Source organism: Phoxinus phoxinus (genome assembly GCF_949152265.1).
Source record: "Phoxinus phoxinus genome assembly, chromosome: 18".
Lineage (NCBI taxonomy): Eukaryota > Metazoa > Chordata > Actinopteri > Cypriniformes > Leuciscidae > Phoxinus > Phoxinus phoxinus.
This window is the reverse complement of record NC_136893.1, coordinates 31,684,676-31,703,150: the sequence shown is the minus strand read 5'-3', so window position 1 is coordinate 31,703,150 and position 18,475 is coordinate 31,684,676. Positions and strand designations below refer to the sequence as shown.

The window sequence follows — 18,475 nt, the reverse complement described above, 5'->3', positions numbered from 1 at the left end:
CAAATGCCTCGTTCATCATGCGCCACGTGCGGATCCCATCTGCCAGCAGGCCCCTCGTCACAGGCCGGCACCGTTCTTCCCCGAAGTTCACCAATAACTCACATAGACGTGGCGCACTACCTACTGCGTACGTACTAGCTCTTCCATGTACGCAACACTCTCCTCCGTGGATGGCGCGGCGGAAAAGGGCTACGAGTCGCTGCCGCCCCTCGAAGAGGCTGTGACTGCTCACCTTTGCCCGAACACTGCTGCTAGCTGGAACACCTCAGTGCTCGCAGGACGCGCTTTTGCTGCCTCTGGTCAAGCTGCTTCAGCCCTGCACACGATGGACCAGGCCAAATTCCTCCAGGCGATGGACAAGGCTGGCCCGGACCCTGAGGCCTTCCGCGATCTCAGGAGCGCCACGGACCTAGCTTTGCGTGCTATCAAAGCTACAGCGCAGGCTATCGGGAGAGGCATGGCTAGCCTGGTCGTGCTCGAGCGCCATCTGTGGCTCAACCTCTCCGAGATTAAAGAGGCTAAGTATGAAGATCGACTTGATCGGGTGAGCGAGCTGCGATATGTCTAAGAAGAAAACTAGGTCGCAAACAAAGCTAAGTGGACTTGGCCTCGCTGAACAGATGCCGGAGATTGATATGGCAGCAGGGAAGGATATCAACATGCAGGAGCGGTCAGAGCTGATCCGAATCATAATAAGGGATGAATTCAATGCGGCGGTTAATAAACTTCAACCGCAACTTGATGCCGTTAAAAAAGACATGTTCGAATGTTCCAACAAAGTTGCTGCTATGGAGGAAACGCTTGACCACATGGAGATCAGGGTTACGGCGCTGGAGTTTGCAAACGAAAGCTTGCACAAAGAGAACACGGACTTGAAAGAGAGCCGATCGGTTGGAGAATCACAGTCGGAAATATAACATCCGTATTGTCGCCTTGGCTCGAGATACCGAGAAGGGGAATCCAACAAATTTTGTGTCCGCTTTGCTTAATGATTTGTTTAAGGATAAACTCCATTGCGCACCTGAAGTGGAAAATCACGTTGGACCTGTGGCTAAATCTGGTCAGCGCGCAATGATTGCAAGGATGCACAGGTTGGATACGAGAGATGAGATTATACGTTTAGCCAAGAAAGAAAAGCTGTTTGAGATTCGTGGAATGAAGCTGCGCATCTTTCCTGACTTCACTGCGGAGACGGACGAAGGCCAGGGCGCGTTTCCGTGAGCTGAGGAACAAGTTGTGGAGCGCAGGAGTGAAGCACGGGATTATTCATCCAGCTATTTTGATTTTGACTTTTAATGAAGAAACTATTAAGTTTACTGACCACCTAGCTGCAGAGACATTCTACAAGACTGTGGCTGAACCGGAGATGCAAAGTACGAATGAACACTGATGGCCAAGCACAGGTATAGACTTTGAGCATGTAACCTAGTCTACAGACATATTTCAGTCTGCTTCTGAAGGTCTAATTACAATGTATGTGCTCTCAGTATCTCGGTTTAAATTATATCAGTTTAAATGGTAATAGTTAGACTAAGCGGTCGGCTTGATTTATGACTTATGATGTATGATTTCATGACCATAGAAGTTATGTGTAAAATAGTAGGCTTGTCTGAGTTGGTGTTACATCTTATTAGTTGTTATTGACAAATGTTGGCAAAATTGGGGTGTATCTGTGTGAATGTGTGTGTAGGTGTGTCTTTGTGTGTTGTGTGTCTTCTTTGTCTAATTTGTTCATTTGATAGCTCTTTATGTTTAATCAGAAGTTACTATTTGTGTAAAATTAAAAAATGGTGATGGATAAAATACTCTCCAATAAAGGGTTAAAAATAGTTCATTTGAATATTTGTAGTTTGCGAAATAAGATGCAGGATATTACTGGGATTCTGGAAAATAATAATTTGCATATTTTGGCAATATCTCAGTCGCATTTAGATGCAACTATAGAGGACTCCCTTTTGCATGTAAATGGATACCTATTATATAGTTGAATTCACTCTATCAACATGCTTATAAGAAAGGGCACTCTACAACGACAGCCTTAGTTCAGATGACGGATGATTGGTTGCATGAAATTGATGATAGAAAATTAGTTGGTACTGTAATGTTAGATCTGAGTGCAGCATTTGATTTAATTGATTATGATCTATTATTGGAAAAAATTAAGTTGTTATGGATTTGAAAAGTCTGATTATGACTCTACCAGACTTAATACTGTATCAAATAATGAACTAAAATTAATTGAAAATTGGTTAATTTTTAATGTTGCGAAGAGTAAATGTATGTCAAGATCTAATCATCTTTTAAAAGATTCCCCTGCTTTGAACTTGTCAGTTGGTGGTTTGATCATTGAACAAGTGGCGGAGGCCACTTGTTCAATGATCAAACACTCAATGATCAAACACTTTAACACTCTCTGAGTGTGGACTCATATAAACACTGAGCAGTGTTAATTTAACACTGGGGATTTTGCTGTGCAGGCTGACCTGGGACGCTCAGATCAAGTTAATATTGAATAAAATGGGCAGGAGTATGACTGCAGTTCGCCATTGCAGAAAATGCATACCGATTCATATACGGAAAACTTAGGTAGAATCAATAGTTTTGTGTCATCTGGACTATTGTGAGAATAATTTAAACAGATTACAGATTGCACAAAATAAAGCATCTCGGCTCGTTCTAAACTGTTCTTTCAGAGCAAGTATTAGGAACATGCACAATCAGTTAACATGGCTTCATGTAAGAAGAAGAATTAATTATTCTCTTATTAAATTCTTAAAAATATAATTATTACAAAAGCACCTGAAATTATTTATAAAAGATTGACTTTCTTTAGTGACGTTCATACTTTTTCCACTCGGCAATCAAGTGAAGGAAGTTTCTTGTTACCTGCCTGTGGAACCAATCAACTTCAGAGAACATGGTGTTATAGAGCAATGGTGTTATAGAGCAATGGTGTTATAGAGCAATGGTGTTATAGAGCAATGGTGTTATAGAGCAATGGTGTTATAGAGCAATGGTGTAATAGAGCAATGGTGTTATAGAGCAATGATGTTATAGAGCAATGGTGTTATAGAGCAATGGTGTTATAGAGCAATGGTGTTATAGAGCAATGGTGTAATAGAGCAATGGTGTTATAGAGCAATGGTGTTATAGAGCAATGGTGTTATAGAGCAATGGTGTTATAGAGCAATGGTGTTATAGAGCAATGGTGTTATAGAGCAATGGTGTTATAGAGCAATGGTGTTATAGAGCAATGGTGTTATAGAGCAATGGTGTAATAGAGCAATGGTGTTATAGAGCAATGGTGTTATAGAGCAATGGTGTTATAGAGCAATGGTGTTATAGAGCAATGGTGTTATAGAGCAATGGTGTTATAGAGCAATGGTGTTATAGAGCAATGGTGTTATAGAGCAATGGTGTTATAGAGCAATGGTGTTATAGAGCAATGGTGTTATAGAGCAATGGTGTTATAGAGCAATGGTGTTATAGAGCAATGGTGTTATAGAGCAATGGTGTTATAGAGCAATGGTGTTATAGAGCAATGGTGTTATAGAGCAATGGTGTTATAGAGCAATGGTGTTATAGAGCAATGGTGTTATAGAGCAATGGTGTTATAGAGCAATGGTGTTATAGAGCAATGGTGTTATAGAGCAATGGTGTTATAGAGCAATGGTGTAATAGAGCAATGGTGTTATAGAGCAATGGTGTTATAGAGCAATGGTGTTATGGAGCAATGGTGTTATAGAGCAATGGTGTTATAGAGCAATGGTGTTATAGAGCAATGGTGTTATAGAGCAATGATGTTATAGAGCAATGGTGTTATAGAGCAATGGTGTTATAGAGCAATGGTGTTATAGAGCAATGGTGTTATAGAGCAATGGTGTTATAGAGCAATGGTGTTATAGAGCAATGGTGTTATAGAGCAATGGTGTTATAGAGCAATGGTGTTATAGAGCAATGGTGTTATAGAGCAATGGTGTTATAGAGCAATGGTGTTATAGAGCAATGGTGTTATAGAGCAATGGTGTTATAGAGCAATGGTGTTATAGAGCAATGGTGTTATAGAGCAATGATGTTATAGAGCAATGGTGTAATAGAGCAATGATGTTATAGAGCAATGGTGTTATAGAGCAATGGTGTTATAGAGCAATGGTGTTATAGAGCAATGGTGTTATAGAGCAATGGTGTTATGGAGCAATGGTGTTATAGAGCAATGGTGTTATAGAGCAATGGTGTTATAGAGCAATGGTGTTATAGAGCAATGGTGTTATAGAGCAATGATGTTATAGAGCAATGGTGTTATAGAGCAATGGTGTTATAGAGCAATGGTGTTATAGAGCAATGGTGTTATAGAGCAATGGTGTTATAGAGCAATGGTGTAATAGAGCAATGGTGTTATAGAGCAATGGTGTTATAGAGCAATGGTGTTATAGAGCAATGGTGTAATAGAGCAATGGTGTAATAGAGCAATGGTGTTATAGAGCAATGGTGTAATAGAGCAATGGTGTAATAGAGCAATGGTGTTATAGAGCAATGGTGTAATAGAGCAATGGTGTTATGGAGCAATGGTGTAATAGAGCAATGGTGTAATAGAGCAATGGTGTAATAGAGCAATGGTGTTATAGAGCAATGGTGTAATAGAGCAATGGTGTAATAGAGCAATGGTGTTATAGAGCAATGGTGTAATAGAGCAATGGTGTAATAGAGCAATGGTGTTATAGAGCAATGGTGTAATAGAGCAATGGTGTTATAGAGCAATGGTGTAATAGAGCAATGGTGTTATAGAGCAATGGTGTTATAGAGCAATGGTGTAATAGAGCAATGGTGTTATAGAGCAATGGTGTAATAGAGCAATGGTGTTATAGAGCAATGGTGTAATAGAGCAATGGTGTTATAGAGCAATGGTGTTATAGAGCAATGGTGTTATAGAGCAATGGTGTTATAGAGCAATGGTGTTATAGAGCAATGGTGTTATAGAGCAATGGTGTTATAGAGCAATGGTGTTATAGAGCAATGGTGTTATAGAGCAATGGTGTAATAGAGCAATGGTGTTATAGAGCAATGGTGTAATAGAGCAATGGTGTTATAGAGCAATGGTGTAATAGAGCAATGGTGTTATAGAGCAATGGTGTTATAGAGCAATGGTGTAATAGAGCAATGGTGTTATAGAGCAATGGTGTAATAGAGCAATGGTGTTATAGAGCAATGGTGTAATAGAGCAATGGTGTTATAGAGCAATGGTGTTATAGAGCAATGGTGTTATAGAGCAATGGTGTTATAGAGCAATGGTGTTATAGAGCAATGGTGTAATAGAGCAATGGTGTTATAGAGCAATGGTGTTATAGAGCAATGGTGTTATAGAGCAATGGTGTAATAGAGCAATGGTGTTATAGAGCAATGGTGTTATAGAGCAATGGTGTTATAGAGCAATGGTGTTATAGAGCAATGGTGTTATAGAGCAATGGTGTTATAGAGCAATGGTGTAATAGAGCAATGGTGTAATAGAGCAATGGTGTTATAGAGCAATGGTGTTATAGAGCAATGGTGTAATAGAGCAATGGTGTAATAGAGCAATGGTGTTATAGAGCAATGGTGTTATAGAGCAATGGTGTAATAGAGCAATGGTGTTATAGAGCAATGGTGTAATAGAGCAATGGTGTTATAGAGCAATGGTGTAATAGAGCAATGGTGTAATAGAGCAATGGTGTAATAGAGCAATGGTGTAATAGAGCAATGGTGTTATAGAGCAATGATGTTATAGAGCAATGGTGTTATAGAGCAATGGTGTTATAGAGCAATGGTGTTATAGAGCAATGGTGTAATAGAGCAATGGTGTTATAGAGCAATGGTGTTATAGAGCAATGGTGTTATAGAGCAATGGTGTTATAGAGCAATGGTGTTATAGAGCAATGGTGTTATAGAGCAATGGTGTTATAGAGCAATGATGTTATAGAGCAATGGTGTAATAGAGCAATGATGTTATAGAGCAATGGTGTTATAGAGCAATGGTGTTATAGAGCAATGGTGTTATAGAGCAATGGTGTTATAGAGCAATGGTGTTATGGAGCAATGGTGTTATAGAGCAATGGTGTTATAGAGCAATGGTGTTATAGAGCAATGGTGTTATAGAGCAATGGTGTTATAGAGCAATGATGTTATAGAGCAATGGTGTTATAGAGCAATGGTGTTATAGAGCAATGGTGTTATAGAGCAATGGTGTTATAGAGCAATGGTGTTATAGAGCAATGGTGTAATAGAGCAATGGTGTTATAGAGCAATGGTGTAATAGAGCAATGGTGTTATAGAGCAATGGTGTTATAGAGCAATGGTGTTATAGAGCAATGGTGTTATAGAGCAATGGTGTTATAGAGCAATGGTGTTATAGAGCAATGGTGTAATAGAGCAATGGTGTTATAGAGCAATGGTGTAATAGAGCAATGGTGTTATAGAGCAATGGTGTAATAGAGCAATGGTGTTATAGAGCAATGGTGTAATAGAGCAATGGTGTAATAGAGCAATGGTGTTATAGAGCAATGGTGTAATAGAGCAATGGTGTTATAGAGCAATGGTGTAATAGAGCAATGGTGTTATGGAGCAATGGTGTAATAGAGCAATGGTGTAATAGAGCAATGGTGTAATAGAGCAATGGTGTTATGGAGCAATGGTGTTATAGAGCAATGGTGTTATAGAGCAATGGTGTTATAGAGCAATGGTGTTATAGAGCAATGGTGTTATAGAGCAATGGTGTTATAGAGCAATGGTGTAATAGAGCAATGGTGTTATAGAGCAATGGTGTTATAGAGCAATGGTGTTATAGAGCAATGGTGTTATAGAGCAATGGTGTTATAGAGCAATGGTGTTATAGAGCAATGGTGTTATAGAGCAATGGTGTTATAGAGCAATGGTGTAATAGAGCAATGGTGTAATAGAGCAATGGTGTTATAGAGCAATGGTGTTATAGAGCAATGGTGTAATAGAGCAATGGTGTTATAGAGCAATGGTGTTATAGAGCAATGGTGTTATAGAGCAATGGTGTAATAGAGCAATGGTGTAATAGAGCAATGGTGTTATGGAGCAATGGTGTTATAGAGCAATGGTGTAATAGAGCAATGGTGTAATAGAGCAATGGTGTTATAGAGCAATGGTGTTATAGAGCAATGGTGTTATAGAGCAATGGTGTTATAGAGCAATGATGTTATAGAGCAATGGTGTAATAGAGCAATGATGTTATAGAGCAATGGTGTTATAGAGCAATGGTGTTATAGAGCAATGGTGTTATAGAGCAATGGTGTTATAGAGCAATGGTGTTATGGAGCAATGGTGTTATAGAGCAATGGTGTTATAGAGCAATGGTGTTATAGAGCAATGGTGTTATAGAGCAATGGTGTTATAGAGCAATGGTGTTATAGAGCAATGGTGTTATAGAGCAATGGTGTTATAGAGCAATGGTGTAATAGAGCAATGGTGTTATAGAGCAATGGTGTTATAGAGCAATGGTGTTATAGAGCAATGGTGTAATAGAGCAATGGTGTAATAGAGCAATGGTGTTATGGAGCAATGGTGTTATAGAGCAATGGTGTTATAGAGCAATGGTGTAATAGAGCAATGGTGTTATGGAGCAATGGTGTTATAGAGCAATGGTGTAATAGAGCAATGGTGTAATAGAGCAATGGTGTAATAGAGCAATGGTGTTATGGAGCAATGGTGTTATAGAGCAATGGTGTTATAGAGCAATGGTGTTATAGAGCAATGGTGTAATAGAGCAATGGTGTTATAGAGCAATGGTGTTATAGAGCAATGGTGTTATAGAGCAATGGTGTTATAGAGCAATGGTGTTATAGAGCAATGGTGTTATAGAGCAATGGTGTAATAGAGCAATGGTGTAATAGAGCAATGGTGTTATACACAGGTTTCTTGTATACAAACAATACCGGATGCGCGCGCATCCAAGAGGCAAGACCGCTATATGTTATGCCGAGTTCTGTAAAAGAACATTGTAATTAACGTAGATTTCGCATTGTTTGTAAATTCTTGTTGACTCAATAATAAACTGCAATTTCAGAGTTGGATCTGTTTGCTTGTGTTTCATTTGCATATTAATATAACATTATGTAAAAAGTTAGTTAGTTGACTAGTATGAAATTGTCCAACTAAGTTTGCGAATCATAAAAACATGACATACCCTATGCATTTAAGCTAGTTTACAGCACAACAGCTCCGCGTCATCTCTGCTTCTGCTAGATAAAGCCGTAAAGACTGTTGCTTTCTGCCTCTTAGATGCGCGCGCATCTGTGTGATGACGTTGCACAGAAACCCGTGTATAGAGCAATGGTGTTATAGAGCAATGGTGTAATAGAGCAATGGTGTTATAGAGCAATGGTGTTATAGAGCAATGGTGTTATAGAGCAATGGTGTAATAGAGCAATGGTGTAATAGAGCAATGGTGTTATGGAGCAATGGTGTTATAGAGCAATGGTGTAATAGAGCAATGGTGTAATAGAGCAATGGTGTAATAGAGCAATGGTGTTATGGAGCAATGGTGTTATAGAGCAATGGTGTTATAGAGCAATGGTGTTATAGAGCAATGGTGTAATAGAGCAATGGTGTTATAGAGCAATGGTGTTATAGAGCAATGGTGTTATAGAGCAATGGTGTTATAGAGCAATGGTGTTATAGAGCAATGGTGTTATAGAGCAATGGTGTTATAGAGCAATGGTGTTATAGAGCAATGGTGTTATAGAGCAATGGTGTTATAGAGCAATGGTGTAATAGAGCAATGGTGTTATAGAGCAATGGTGTTATAGAGCAATGGTGTAATAGAGCAATGGTGTTATAGAGCAATGGTGTTATAGAGCAATGGTGTTATAGAGCAATGATGTTATAGAGCAATGGTGTTATAGAGCAATGGTGTTATAGAGCAATGGTGTTATAGAGCAATGGTGTTATAGAGCAATGGTGTTATAGAGCAATGGTGTTATAGAGCAATGGTGTTATAGAGCAATGGTGTTATAGAGCAATGGTGTTATAGAGCAATGGTGTAATAGAGCAATGGTGTTATAGAGCAATGGTGTTATAGAGCAATGGTGTTATAGAGCAATGGTGTTATAGAGCAATGATGTTATAGAGCAATGGTGTTATAGAGCAATGGTGTTATAGAGCAATGGTGTTATAGAGCAATGGTGTTATAGAGCAATGGTGTTATAGAGCAATGGTGTTATAGAGCAATGGTGTTATAGAGCAATGGTGTTATAGAGCAATGGTGTTATAGAGCAATGGTGTTATAGAGCAATGGTGTTATAGAGCAATGGTGTAATAGAGCAATGGTGTTATAGAGCAATGGTGTTATAGAGCAATGGTGTAATAGAGCAATGGTGTTATAGAGCAATGGTGTTATAGAGCAATGGTGTTATAGAGCAATGGTGTAATAGAGCAATGGTGTAATAGAGCAATGGTGTTATGGAGCAATGGTGTTATGGAGCAATGGTGTTATAGAGCAATGGTGTTATAGAGCAATGGTGTTATAGAGCAATGGTGTAATAGAGCAATGGTGTTATAGAGCAATGGTGTTATAGAGCAATGGTGTTATAGAGCAATGGTGTTATAGAGCAATGGTGTTATAGAGCAATGGTGTTATAGAGCAATGGTGTTATAGAGCAATGGTGTAATAGAGCAATGGTGTAATAGAGCAATGGTGTTATAGAGCAATGGTGTTATAGAGCAATGGTGTTATAGAGCAATGGTGTAATAGAGCAATGGTGTTATAGAGCAATGGTGTTATAGAGCAATGGTGTTATAGAGCAATGGTGTTATAGAGCAATGGTGTTATAGAGCAATGGTGTTATAGAGCAATGGTGTTATAGAGCAATGGTGTAATAGAGCAATGGTGTTATAGAGCAATGGTGTTATAGAGCAATGGTGTAATAGAGCAATGGTGTAATAGAGCAATGGTGTTATAGAGCAATGGTGTTATAGAGCAATGGTGTTATAGAGCAATGGTGTAATAGAGCAATGGTGTTATAGAGCAATGGTGTTATAGAGCAATGGTGTTATAGAGCAATGGTGTTATAGAGCAATGGTGTAATAGAGCAATGGTGTTATAGAGCAATGGTGTTATAGAGCAATGGTGTTATAGAGCAATGGTGTAATAGAGCAATGGTGTTATAGAGCAATGGTGTTATAGAGCAATGGTGTTATAGAGCAATGGTGTTATAGAGCAATGGTGTTATAGAGCAATGGTGTAATGGAGCAATGGTGTAATGGAGCAATGGTGTTATGGAGCAATGGTGTTATAGAGCAATGGTGTTATAGAGCAATGGTGTTATAGAGCAATGGTGTAATAGAGCAATGGTGTTATAGAGCAATGGTGTTATAGAGCAATGGTGTTATAGAGCAATGGTGTTATAGAGCAATGGTGTTATGGAGCAATGGTGTTATGGAGCAATGGTGTTATAGAGCAATGGTGTTATAGAGCAATGGTGTTATAGAGCAATGGTGTTATAGAGCAATGGTGTTATAGAGCAATGGTGTTATAGAGCAATGGTGTTATAGAGCAATGGTGTTATAGAGCAATGGTGTTATAGAGCAATGGTGTTATAGAGCAATGGTGTTATGGAGCAATGGTGTTATAGAGCAATGGTGTTATAGAGCAATGGTGTTATAGAGCAATGGTGTTATAGAGCAATGGTGTTATGGAGCAATGGTGTTATAGAGCAATGGTGTTATAGAGCAATGGTGTTATAGAGCAATGGTGTTATAGAGCAATGGTGTTATGGAGCAATGGTGTTATAGAGCAATGGTGTTATAGAGCAATGGTGTTATAGAGCAATGGTGTTATAGAGCAATGGTGTTATGGAGCAATGGTGTTATAGAGCAATGGTGTTATAGAGCAATGGTGTTATAGAGCAATGGTGTTATAGAGCAATGGTGGCATGAAACTCATTTTTGGTCTCAGCGAGTCACAATGTTAGTTTTTCCAGAAGATTGAGACTGTAATTATTTACTTTGGAGTAACTGTAATTATGTAATTAATAATGACTGATATTGAGCTATGGCAATTTAAATGTGATTTTTATTTTATTTTATATTATACCCAGAGAGTGGTAATATTTTGTACATAGAAGAGCTTATATTGTTATATTGTTATGTTGTTATGTTTAGTGTATGTGTTGTGCTGTGTTTGTCTTCATTGTTGTAAGCGTTAATATTTTGGTAAAAATGGTTAAGACCCCAGGAAGAAGAGCTGCTGCTTAATGGAGCAGCTAATGGGGATCTAAATAATAAACAAATAAACCTTAATGGATTCATATAAATGTAATATTTCATGTGCTACTTTATTTGTATATGATATAGAACAAGCAGAAATCTGTGAGAAATATAACGACCCAAAGACAAAATGAGCTGTTACATAGGAGCAATAGCCTTGTGGGCAGCACAGTGTCATATTCCATAGCTGTCCACAAGACAACACGCGTTCAGTCTCAGCTCGAGGTTCAGGCTTATTTCTTCGTTAATGACATCATCAGCGACTAGTCGACGCCGACTCGACTTTAATCACATAAATGTCGACTGAAGTCGTTCAGCCCCTAGCTTACACCTTATTATAAGATGTCATTGTTACACAAATTAATATTTAGTCATATTAATTAACAACATTAACTTACTATCCGTGCAAGACTTCATATTCATTATAGGTAAAGAATTAGACAAATAGAGTGCAGTAAAAGGCAAATCTATTTGTGTTTTAAAGTAAAATATTATGTTAAGTATATAGTATTAAAAATAAGGTGGACAGGGTTGTAGTTATAGAGCTAGGTAATGTACTTTTATTACTATAGTAAGTAGATATCACATGTATAAAAGACAGTGTGTGTCTTACCCTCGACTGTGACGGTGTAGAGATGCCTGACGGAGCCCTGGTTGTTTGTGGCAATGCAGACGTAATCGCCATCATCCGTCTCCAACACGCTCTCAATCTGAAGCCAGCGGCCATATTGCACAGCGGCCATATTGCAGCTTCCGCACATGGCCGGGAGAGACCGGGCTGCCCATCCATTCCCACTGCACTTCTGGAGTCGGCCTTAATCAGAGGAAGCAATAGTTGTTAGTTATCAAAGTGATCCTTAAAGACTTCTTGCTAGTTCAAGCTAAATGATCATATATTCTGAGAGATATGAGCCTTCCGATCCCTTTCCAATGGTGGGAACGGTAAGAAGAATTGAGATCTGCAAGATACATTAATACTAATAATCTACTTCTATTCTTCTAATAATAATAATTCACAAGAATGATTAATAACTACACGGTTAACCCTTGCTGTAAAAAATCTAATGTTAAAAAGACAAGAGTCAGCATCCCAACTTCAAACCAAACATTTTCATTTAAACCTCTCAATAACAACTTCTGTAGATGTATGACAGAAATAAAGTCATACTGGTTAATAATAAATGTAATAATGTGATATGGCTGGAAGTCAGTTGTAGTTCTTGTGTTTCTCTATTTTCTGTTCTTGTGTTCCTCTTTCCTTCAGTGATTCTGCTTGTTAACAGCAGGTGTTCATCACAAATGCTCAACAATCACTTACATATTCACTTAATTATCTTATCAATGTTACTTTTACTCTTTGTAGTGTGGATTTTCCTGTGGGGTTGAGAGGGTTAACAGTGTAAGATAAAAAGACACACCCACTGTATGTATTTTAACAGTAATAAACTGTAAGTTATAAAACTGGTTTATACTGACAACACTGTTTCCAGTAGTTTACTGTAAAATGTAGTTTTTTGGGTCACCGTTGTTCTGAAGAGTAGAGCCTGTGCTTCAGTCCAGCAGAAGATCTAGAAATATTGATAATACGCTGCATGTTGCTTTATTTAAAGTGCTTGAGTATGATTTGACTTTTCTAACTGTAGTTAGTGTGTAATGTTGTGTTTTCTAACTGTAGTTAGTGTGTAATGTTGTGTTTTCTAACTGTAGTTAGTGTGTAATGTTGTGTTTTCTAACTGTAGTTAGTGTGTAATGTTGTGTTTTCTAACTGTAGTTAGTGTGTAATGTTGTGTTTTCTAACTGTAGTGAGTGTGTAATGTTGTGTTTTCTAACTGTAGTTAGTGTGTAATGTTGTGTTTTCTAACTGTAGTGAGTGTGTAATGTTGTGTTTTCTAACTGTAGTTAGTGTGTAATGTTGTGTTTTCTAACTGTAGTTAGTGTGTAATGTTGTGTTTTCTAGCTGTAGTTAGTGTGTAATGTTGTGTTTTCTAACTGTAGTTAGTGTGTAATGTTGTGTTGTCTAACTGTAGTTAGTGTGTAATGTTGTGTTTTCTAGCTGTAGTTAGTGTGTAATGTTGTGTTTTCTAACTGTAGTTAGTGTGTAATGTTGTGTTTTCTAGCTGTAGTTAGTGTGTAATGTTGTGTTTTCTAACTGTAGTTAGTGTGTAATGTTGTGTTTTCTAACTGTAGTTAGTGTGTAGTGTTGTGTTTTCTAACTGTAGTTAGTGTGTAATGTTGTGTTTTCTAACTGTAGTGAGTGTGTAATGTTGTGTTTTCTAACTGTAGTTAGTGTGTAATGTTGTGTTTTCTAACTGTAGTTAGTGTGTAATGTTGTGTTTTCTAGCTGTAGTTAGTGTGTAATGTTGTGTTTTCTAACTGTAGTTAGTGTGTAATGTTGTGTTGTCTAACTGTAGTTAGTGTGTAATGTTGTGTTTTCTAGCTGTAGTTAGTGTGTAATGTTGTGTTTTCTAACTGTAGTTAGTGTGTAATGTTGTGTTTTCTAACTGTAGTGAGTGTGTAATGTTGTGTTTTCTAACTGTAGTTAGTGTGTAATGTTGTGTTTTCTAACTGTAGTTAGTGTGTAATGTTGTGTTTTCTAACTGTAGTTAGTGTGTAATGTTGTGTTTTCTAACTGTAGTGAGTGTGTAATGTTGTGTTTTCTAACTGTAGTTAGTGTGTAATGTTGTGTTTTCTAACTGTAGTTAGTGTGTAATGTTGTGTTTTCTAACTGTAGTGAGTGTGTAATGTTGTGTTTTCTAACTGTAGTTAGTGTGTAATGTTGTGTTTTCTAACTGTAGTGAGTGTGTAATGTTGTGTTTTCTAACTGTAGTTAGTGTGTAATGTTGTGTTTTCTAACTGTAGTTAGTGTGTAATGTTGTGTTTTCTAGCTGTAGTTAGTGTGTAATGTTGTGTTTTCTAACTGTAGTTAGTGTGTAATGTTGTGTTGTCTAACTGTAGTTAGTGTGTAATGTTGTGTTTTCTAGCTGTAGTTAGTGTGTAATGTTGTGTTTTCTAACTGTAGTTAGTGTGTAATGTTGTGTTTTCTAGCTGTAGTGAGTGTGTAATGTTGTGTTTTCTAACTGTAGTTAGTGTGTAATGTTGTGTTTTCTAACTGTAGTTAGTGTGTAATGTTGTGTTTTCTAACTGTAGTTAGTGTGTAATGTTGTGTTTTCTAGCTGTAGTGAGTGTGTAATGTTGTGTTTTCTAACTGTAGTTAGTGTGTAATGTTGTGTTGTCTAACTGTAGTTAGTGTGTAATGTTGTGTTGTCTAACTGTAGTTAGTGTGTAATGTTGTGTTTTCTAACTGTAGTTAGTGTGTAATGTTGTGTTTTCTAACTGTAGTTAGTGTGTAATGTTGTGTTTTCTAACTGTAGTTAGTGTGTAATGTTGTGTTTTCTAGCTGTAGTGAGTGTGTAATGTTGTGTTTTCTAACTGTAGTGCGAGTGTAATGTTGCTATTTGATCATAAACAACATCTGCAAAGTTACAACGCTCAAAGTTCAAAGTAAAGGAAGATATTTGCTTTTAAAGAAAAGGACTACAACAAACGGCTGGAACTACACGACATTCCTCGCGGGTTAGTGACATCAGCAACCCTAAAATGTACATAAGCCCCGCCCCCTGAACACACAGTCCATGTTGAGAAGAGGAAGAGTTGCTGTAGTCGAGCACATTTGTGAGTCCGCTCAAACTTTAGCATCCATCTTTTCACATGCAATAGAAAGTCACTTTCGGTCTTGTGGACTTACAATGGCTGCTGCATCATTTGAGCTCTCAGAAGAGAGACCACAACTTTACTCTGTAAGGAAGTACAACTTTACTTTAGTCTACCACAGACAAATATTTGTGCCCTCGATGCGCACTTTGTTTTTTCTTCCCGACAGTCAAAGCAGCATTACGTCACGAAAATGCGAACTCAGAGGAAGACCGCGAGTGCTTAGGGTGCCATTTGGGACAGGGCAATTGTATGCCCTCGACGTTAGCGAGTCCTCTTAAGGCAAGTTCACACTACAGGATTTTAAACCGTTGGGCTGAACTGTGCGGTTCACACTACATGACTCGCTCTCTGTGAAATCAGGAGTGTTCAAGTTGTTGAGCTGTTCACACCACACGACACAACGTGATTGATCCGCAACAGGAGGTCACGCACTACACGAGTTGACAACAACTCTGTCATCCAACGATTATATCTTGTCTACAAACCACGTTTTGCCATGAAAAATCACGCGATAAAACGAACCGGAAATGACGCAATACAGCACGCGCGCCACTACCCAGCGAAGAAGACACAACACGCGAGTCTTTGTTTGAATATGGACGTCAGACAGAAATTAGTGCTGCAAACTGTTTCGCGATGATTTGCTCTGAAAAAAAAAAACCCGAGTATTTTCCCGGTGACCTCAACCCATGCCTTGCTCTGATTGGCTGTTGCTCATGACATCACATATGGTTGAGTCGTGCGACAGCTCCGGATATCTAGCATGTTAGATACTTTTCTGGACGCGGCGGCGCGTCTGCGAGCGTCTTTGATGCGTTGTAAGCTCTTTCATACTAACAGATTGGCGAGCGTTCATCGGCCGCTAATCCCCCGCGATTTGCACGCGATAACAACCCGACCTGTTGGCGAGCTCAACGATTTGAAAATCGGGCCTAAAATCCTGTAGTGTGAACTAGGCATTATCGATGCTCCTGCCCCGAGACCAGCCATAGTATTAATAGACTGTGAGCTCACACCTTTTGTCCTTTATCGGGCACCATAGCACGGCGTCCTACGCATCTGTGCGTCATGACTTCAAAGTGATTTGAGCAAAGATATAAAGACGATATAAAGCTTGGCTTAATTTTACTAAATGAGACAAATTATGCCGTTTGCAATAACAGGGTTTTTGTCCTGCCAAAGTCTTGTTTGATCGGTGACTAATGTAGATGAACACCTGCGCTTGTGACAGGGCGCATGTTTAACTGAACGAGGACACACTTTCAATAAACCCCAAAACCTATCCAGTGATGAAATGTTTTCTGTGTTGACACAAATCTTGTGGGATGTCCTAACCTGCCGGGATAATCACACAACGCGTACTCGTCCGATAATGACACGTCTAATTCGTGAACTAATGACTCATTTGAACCTATTCATTTTAATGAATGGTTAAAACCATAGATATGCCATAGATATATAAGGCTAGATGTCTTAAGGCGGACTCTCGAACGGCATCACCGGCGGCCATCTTGTCACAGGGAAGCTCTCTGGCGGGCTCTGTGGTTCCTGAAGTAAGGTGAGTGATCTGCACGAACACAAATACTCTTATCTCGCTGAAATCTTGACGGATTTACAAACGGTTTGGTTTCTTACAAACGTTATTAACGTGGCTATAATTCTGAATGCTTGAACATGTTGAAATATTATAATTATTCATAATTATGCAGTGTCATAACTACATCTCTGACGTTTATAACAAACCAAACCGTTTGAAAATCGGTAGAAAATTGAGCAAGTTTTGGTTAGTTAAAAAGTACATGCACCATTAAAACACAATGTTACGAGTGAGCGAGCCCGCTGTGGCAAGATGGCCGCCGTGTGCGGACGTCGACCTCTATTGCAGCGACAGTAGAGATTCTGTAGCTTTAGTGCTGGGAACGTTGGGAAACGCTGCGTCTTTCTGCGCAGATTAAAAATACAGAGTAAAGTTGTGGTCCAAAGACAGACGTGTATCCCGTCTCGCGTGTATCCCGTCTCACGTCCCGTCTCGCGTGTATCTCGTCTCACATGTATTCCCTCTCACGTGTATCCCATCTCGCGTGTATCCCGTCTCGCGTGTATCCCGTCTCGCGTGTATCCCGTCTCACGTCCCGTCTCGCGTGTATCCCGTCTCACGTCCCGTCTCACGTCCCGTCTCACGTGTATCTCGTCTCACATGTATTCCCTCTCACGTGTATCCCGTCTCGCGTGTATCCCGTCTCGCGTGTATCCCGTCTCACGTGTTTTCCGTCTCACTAGCGTTGCCACCCGTCCCGGTTTTCCAGGGATTGTTCTCTTTTTTGAGCGACAGTCCCAGATAATTTATATTCTTTCCCGGGACACGAATTGTCCCGTTTTTTTGTGAAAATGTACTTCTAAAGTAGAATTTCCTGGTTTCAAATTGAACGGTTTCCGTCTACTGTTACTGTGTTTTCTTCATGGTTGTGTACATCCAATCCTGTGTCCGTAAACGGGTAAAAACGGGTAAAACAGTGGATTGGCCAATGCCAGGCGTTTACTTTTATTTGATTGGAAGCTCAACTTATCGCCTAGCAACTGCCTGTGCTGTCGGTCGGTCGCGTGCATCAACACACATCCAGGATGAAACAGCGTGAGTTCAGTTGCTAGCTAGCTTTTTTAAAACGTTCTATTTACATCTATTGTGTGAAATGGGGGGAGAGACGGACGAGGAGGATAACACAACAAAATAAGATGAGCCACCAGTGTCAAAGAAAAAACTATTTACAACCTAACGTACAACTCAGACTGGGCGAAAAGAGAGAACTTTTCTGAATGGGAAAATATTTTGCTGTAGTGGTGTGTGTGAACACTCACAGGCCCTCTGGGATGCACTCCAGAGTCAGCGTCTGGCCCCTGAGCACCAGGTACGAGCTGCTTTGGGTTCCCGCGGGCTGGAGCAGCTGCGGCCGCCGGCTCTTCACCACGGAGTTTGCTGTGGAAACAGGAGAACACCCTTCAATCCCACAACTAACTTCTGTCATTCTAAAAGGCTCTCCTGCGTTCCCTTTTGCCAAAAAGAAATGGAAACGTCAACATGTTTCATGTCTTATTGTCTGTTTTTGCCACACTTATTTAAACAAGTGTAAAGTAAGATTCAAGAGCATTAGTGAGGCAAAGTACTGGTCTGAAGTCGGCCTTCCAGTTCCAGTTCTGAAGATCAGGTCTGGGCTTCGGGAAAACTAGAGTTATTGTTGGTCTGGACCAAATGTGAGCAATGCATTCACTTCTCACTTGCACAAAAACAGATTAAGTATTCCTTAAAATGAATAGTCAAGTCAAGAATAAAACTGTGAAACGCAAACTCTGAATATTATACAAACCTGTAGTAATTAAATATGTTAAATAACACAAATATACTTTATGTATTTAATCTCACTTATGTCTTTGCTGCTGACCTTCAATGATCCAATTCAACCATACAAATAACCCAAAAATATTTTAAACATCACAATTAGTA

General features: G+C 39.1%; 1 protein-coding gene across 1 annotated transcript in view; it reads right to left on the bottom strand.

The window, feature by feature from the left end:
* The window catches only part of l1camb (L1 cell adhesion molecule, paralog b), a 77,078-nt gene that overhangs the window by 32,581 nt on the left and 26,022 nt on the right, over window positions 1–18,475 (bottom strand). The window contains 3 exon segments of the mRNA XM_079588793.1: window positions 11,876–11,995; window positions 11,997–12,076; window positions 17,833–17,950. Coding sequence (XP_079444919.1) covers window positions 11,876–11,995; window positions 11,997–12,076; window positions 17,833–17,950 — 318 coding nt within the window.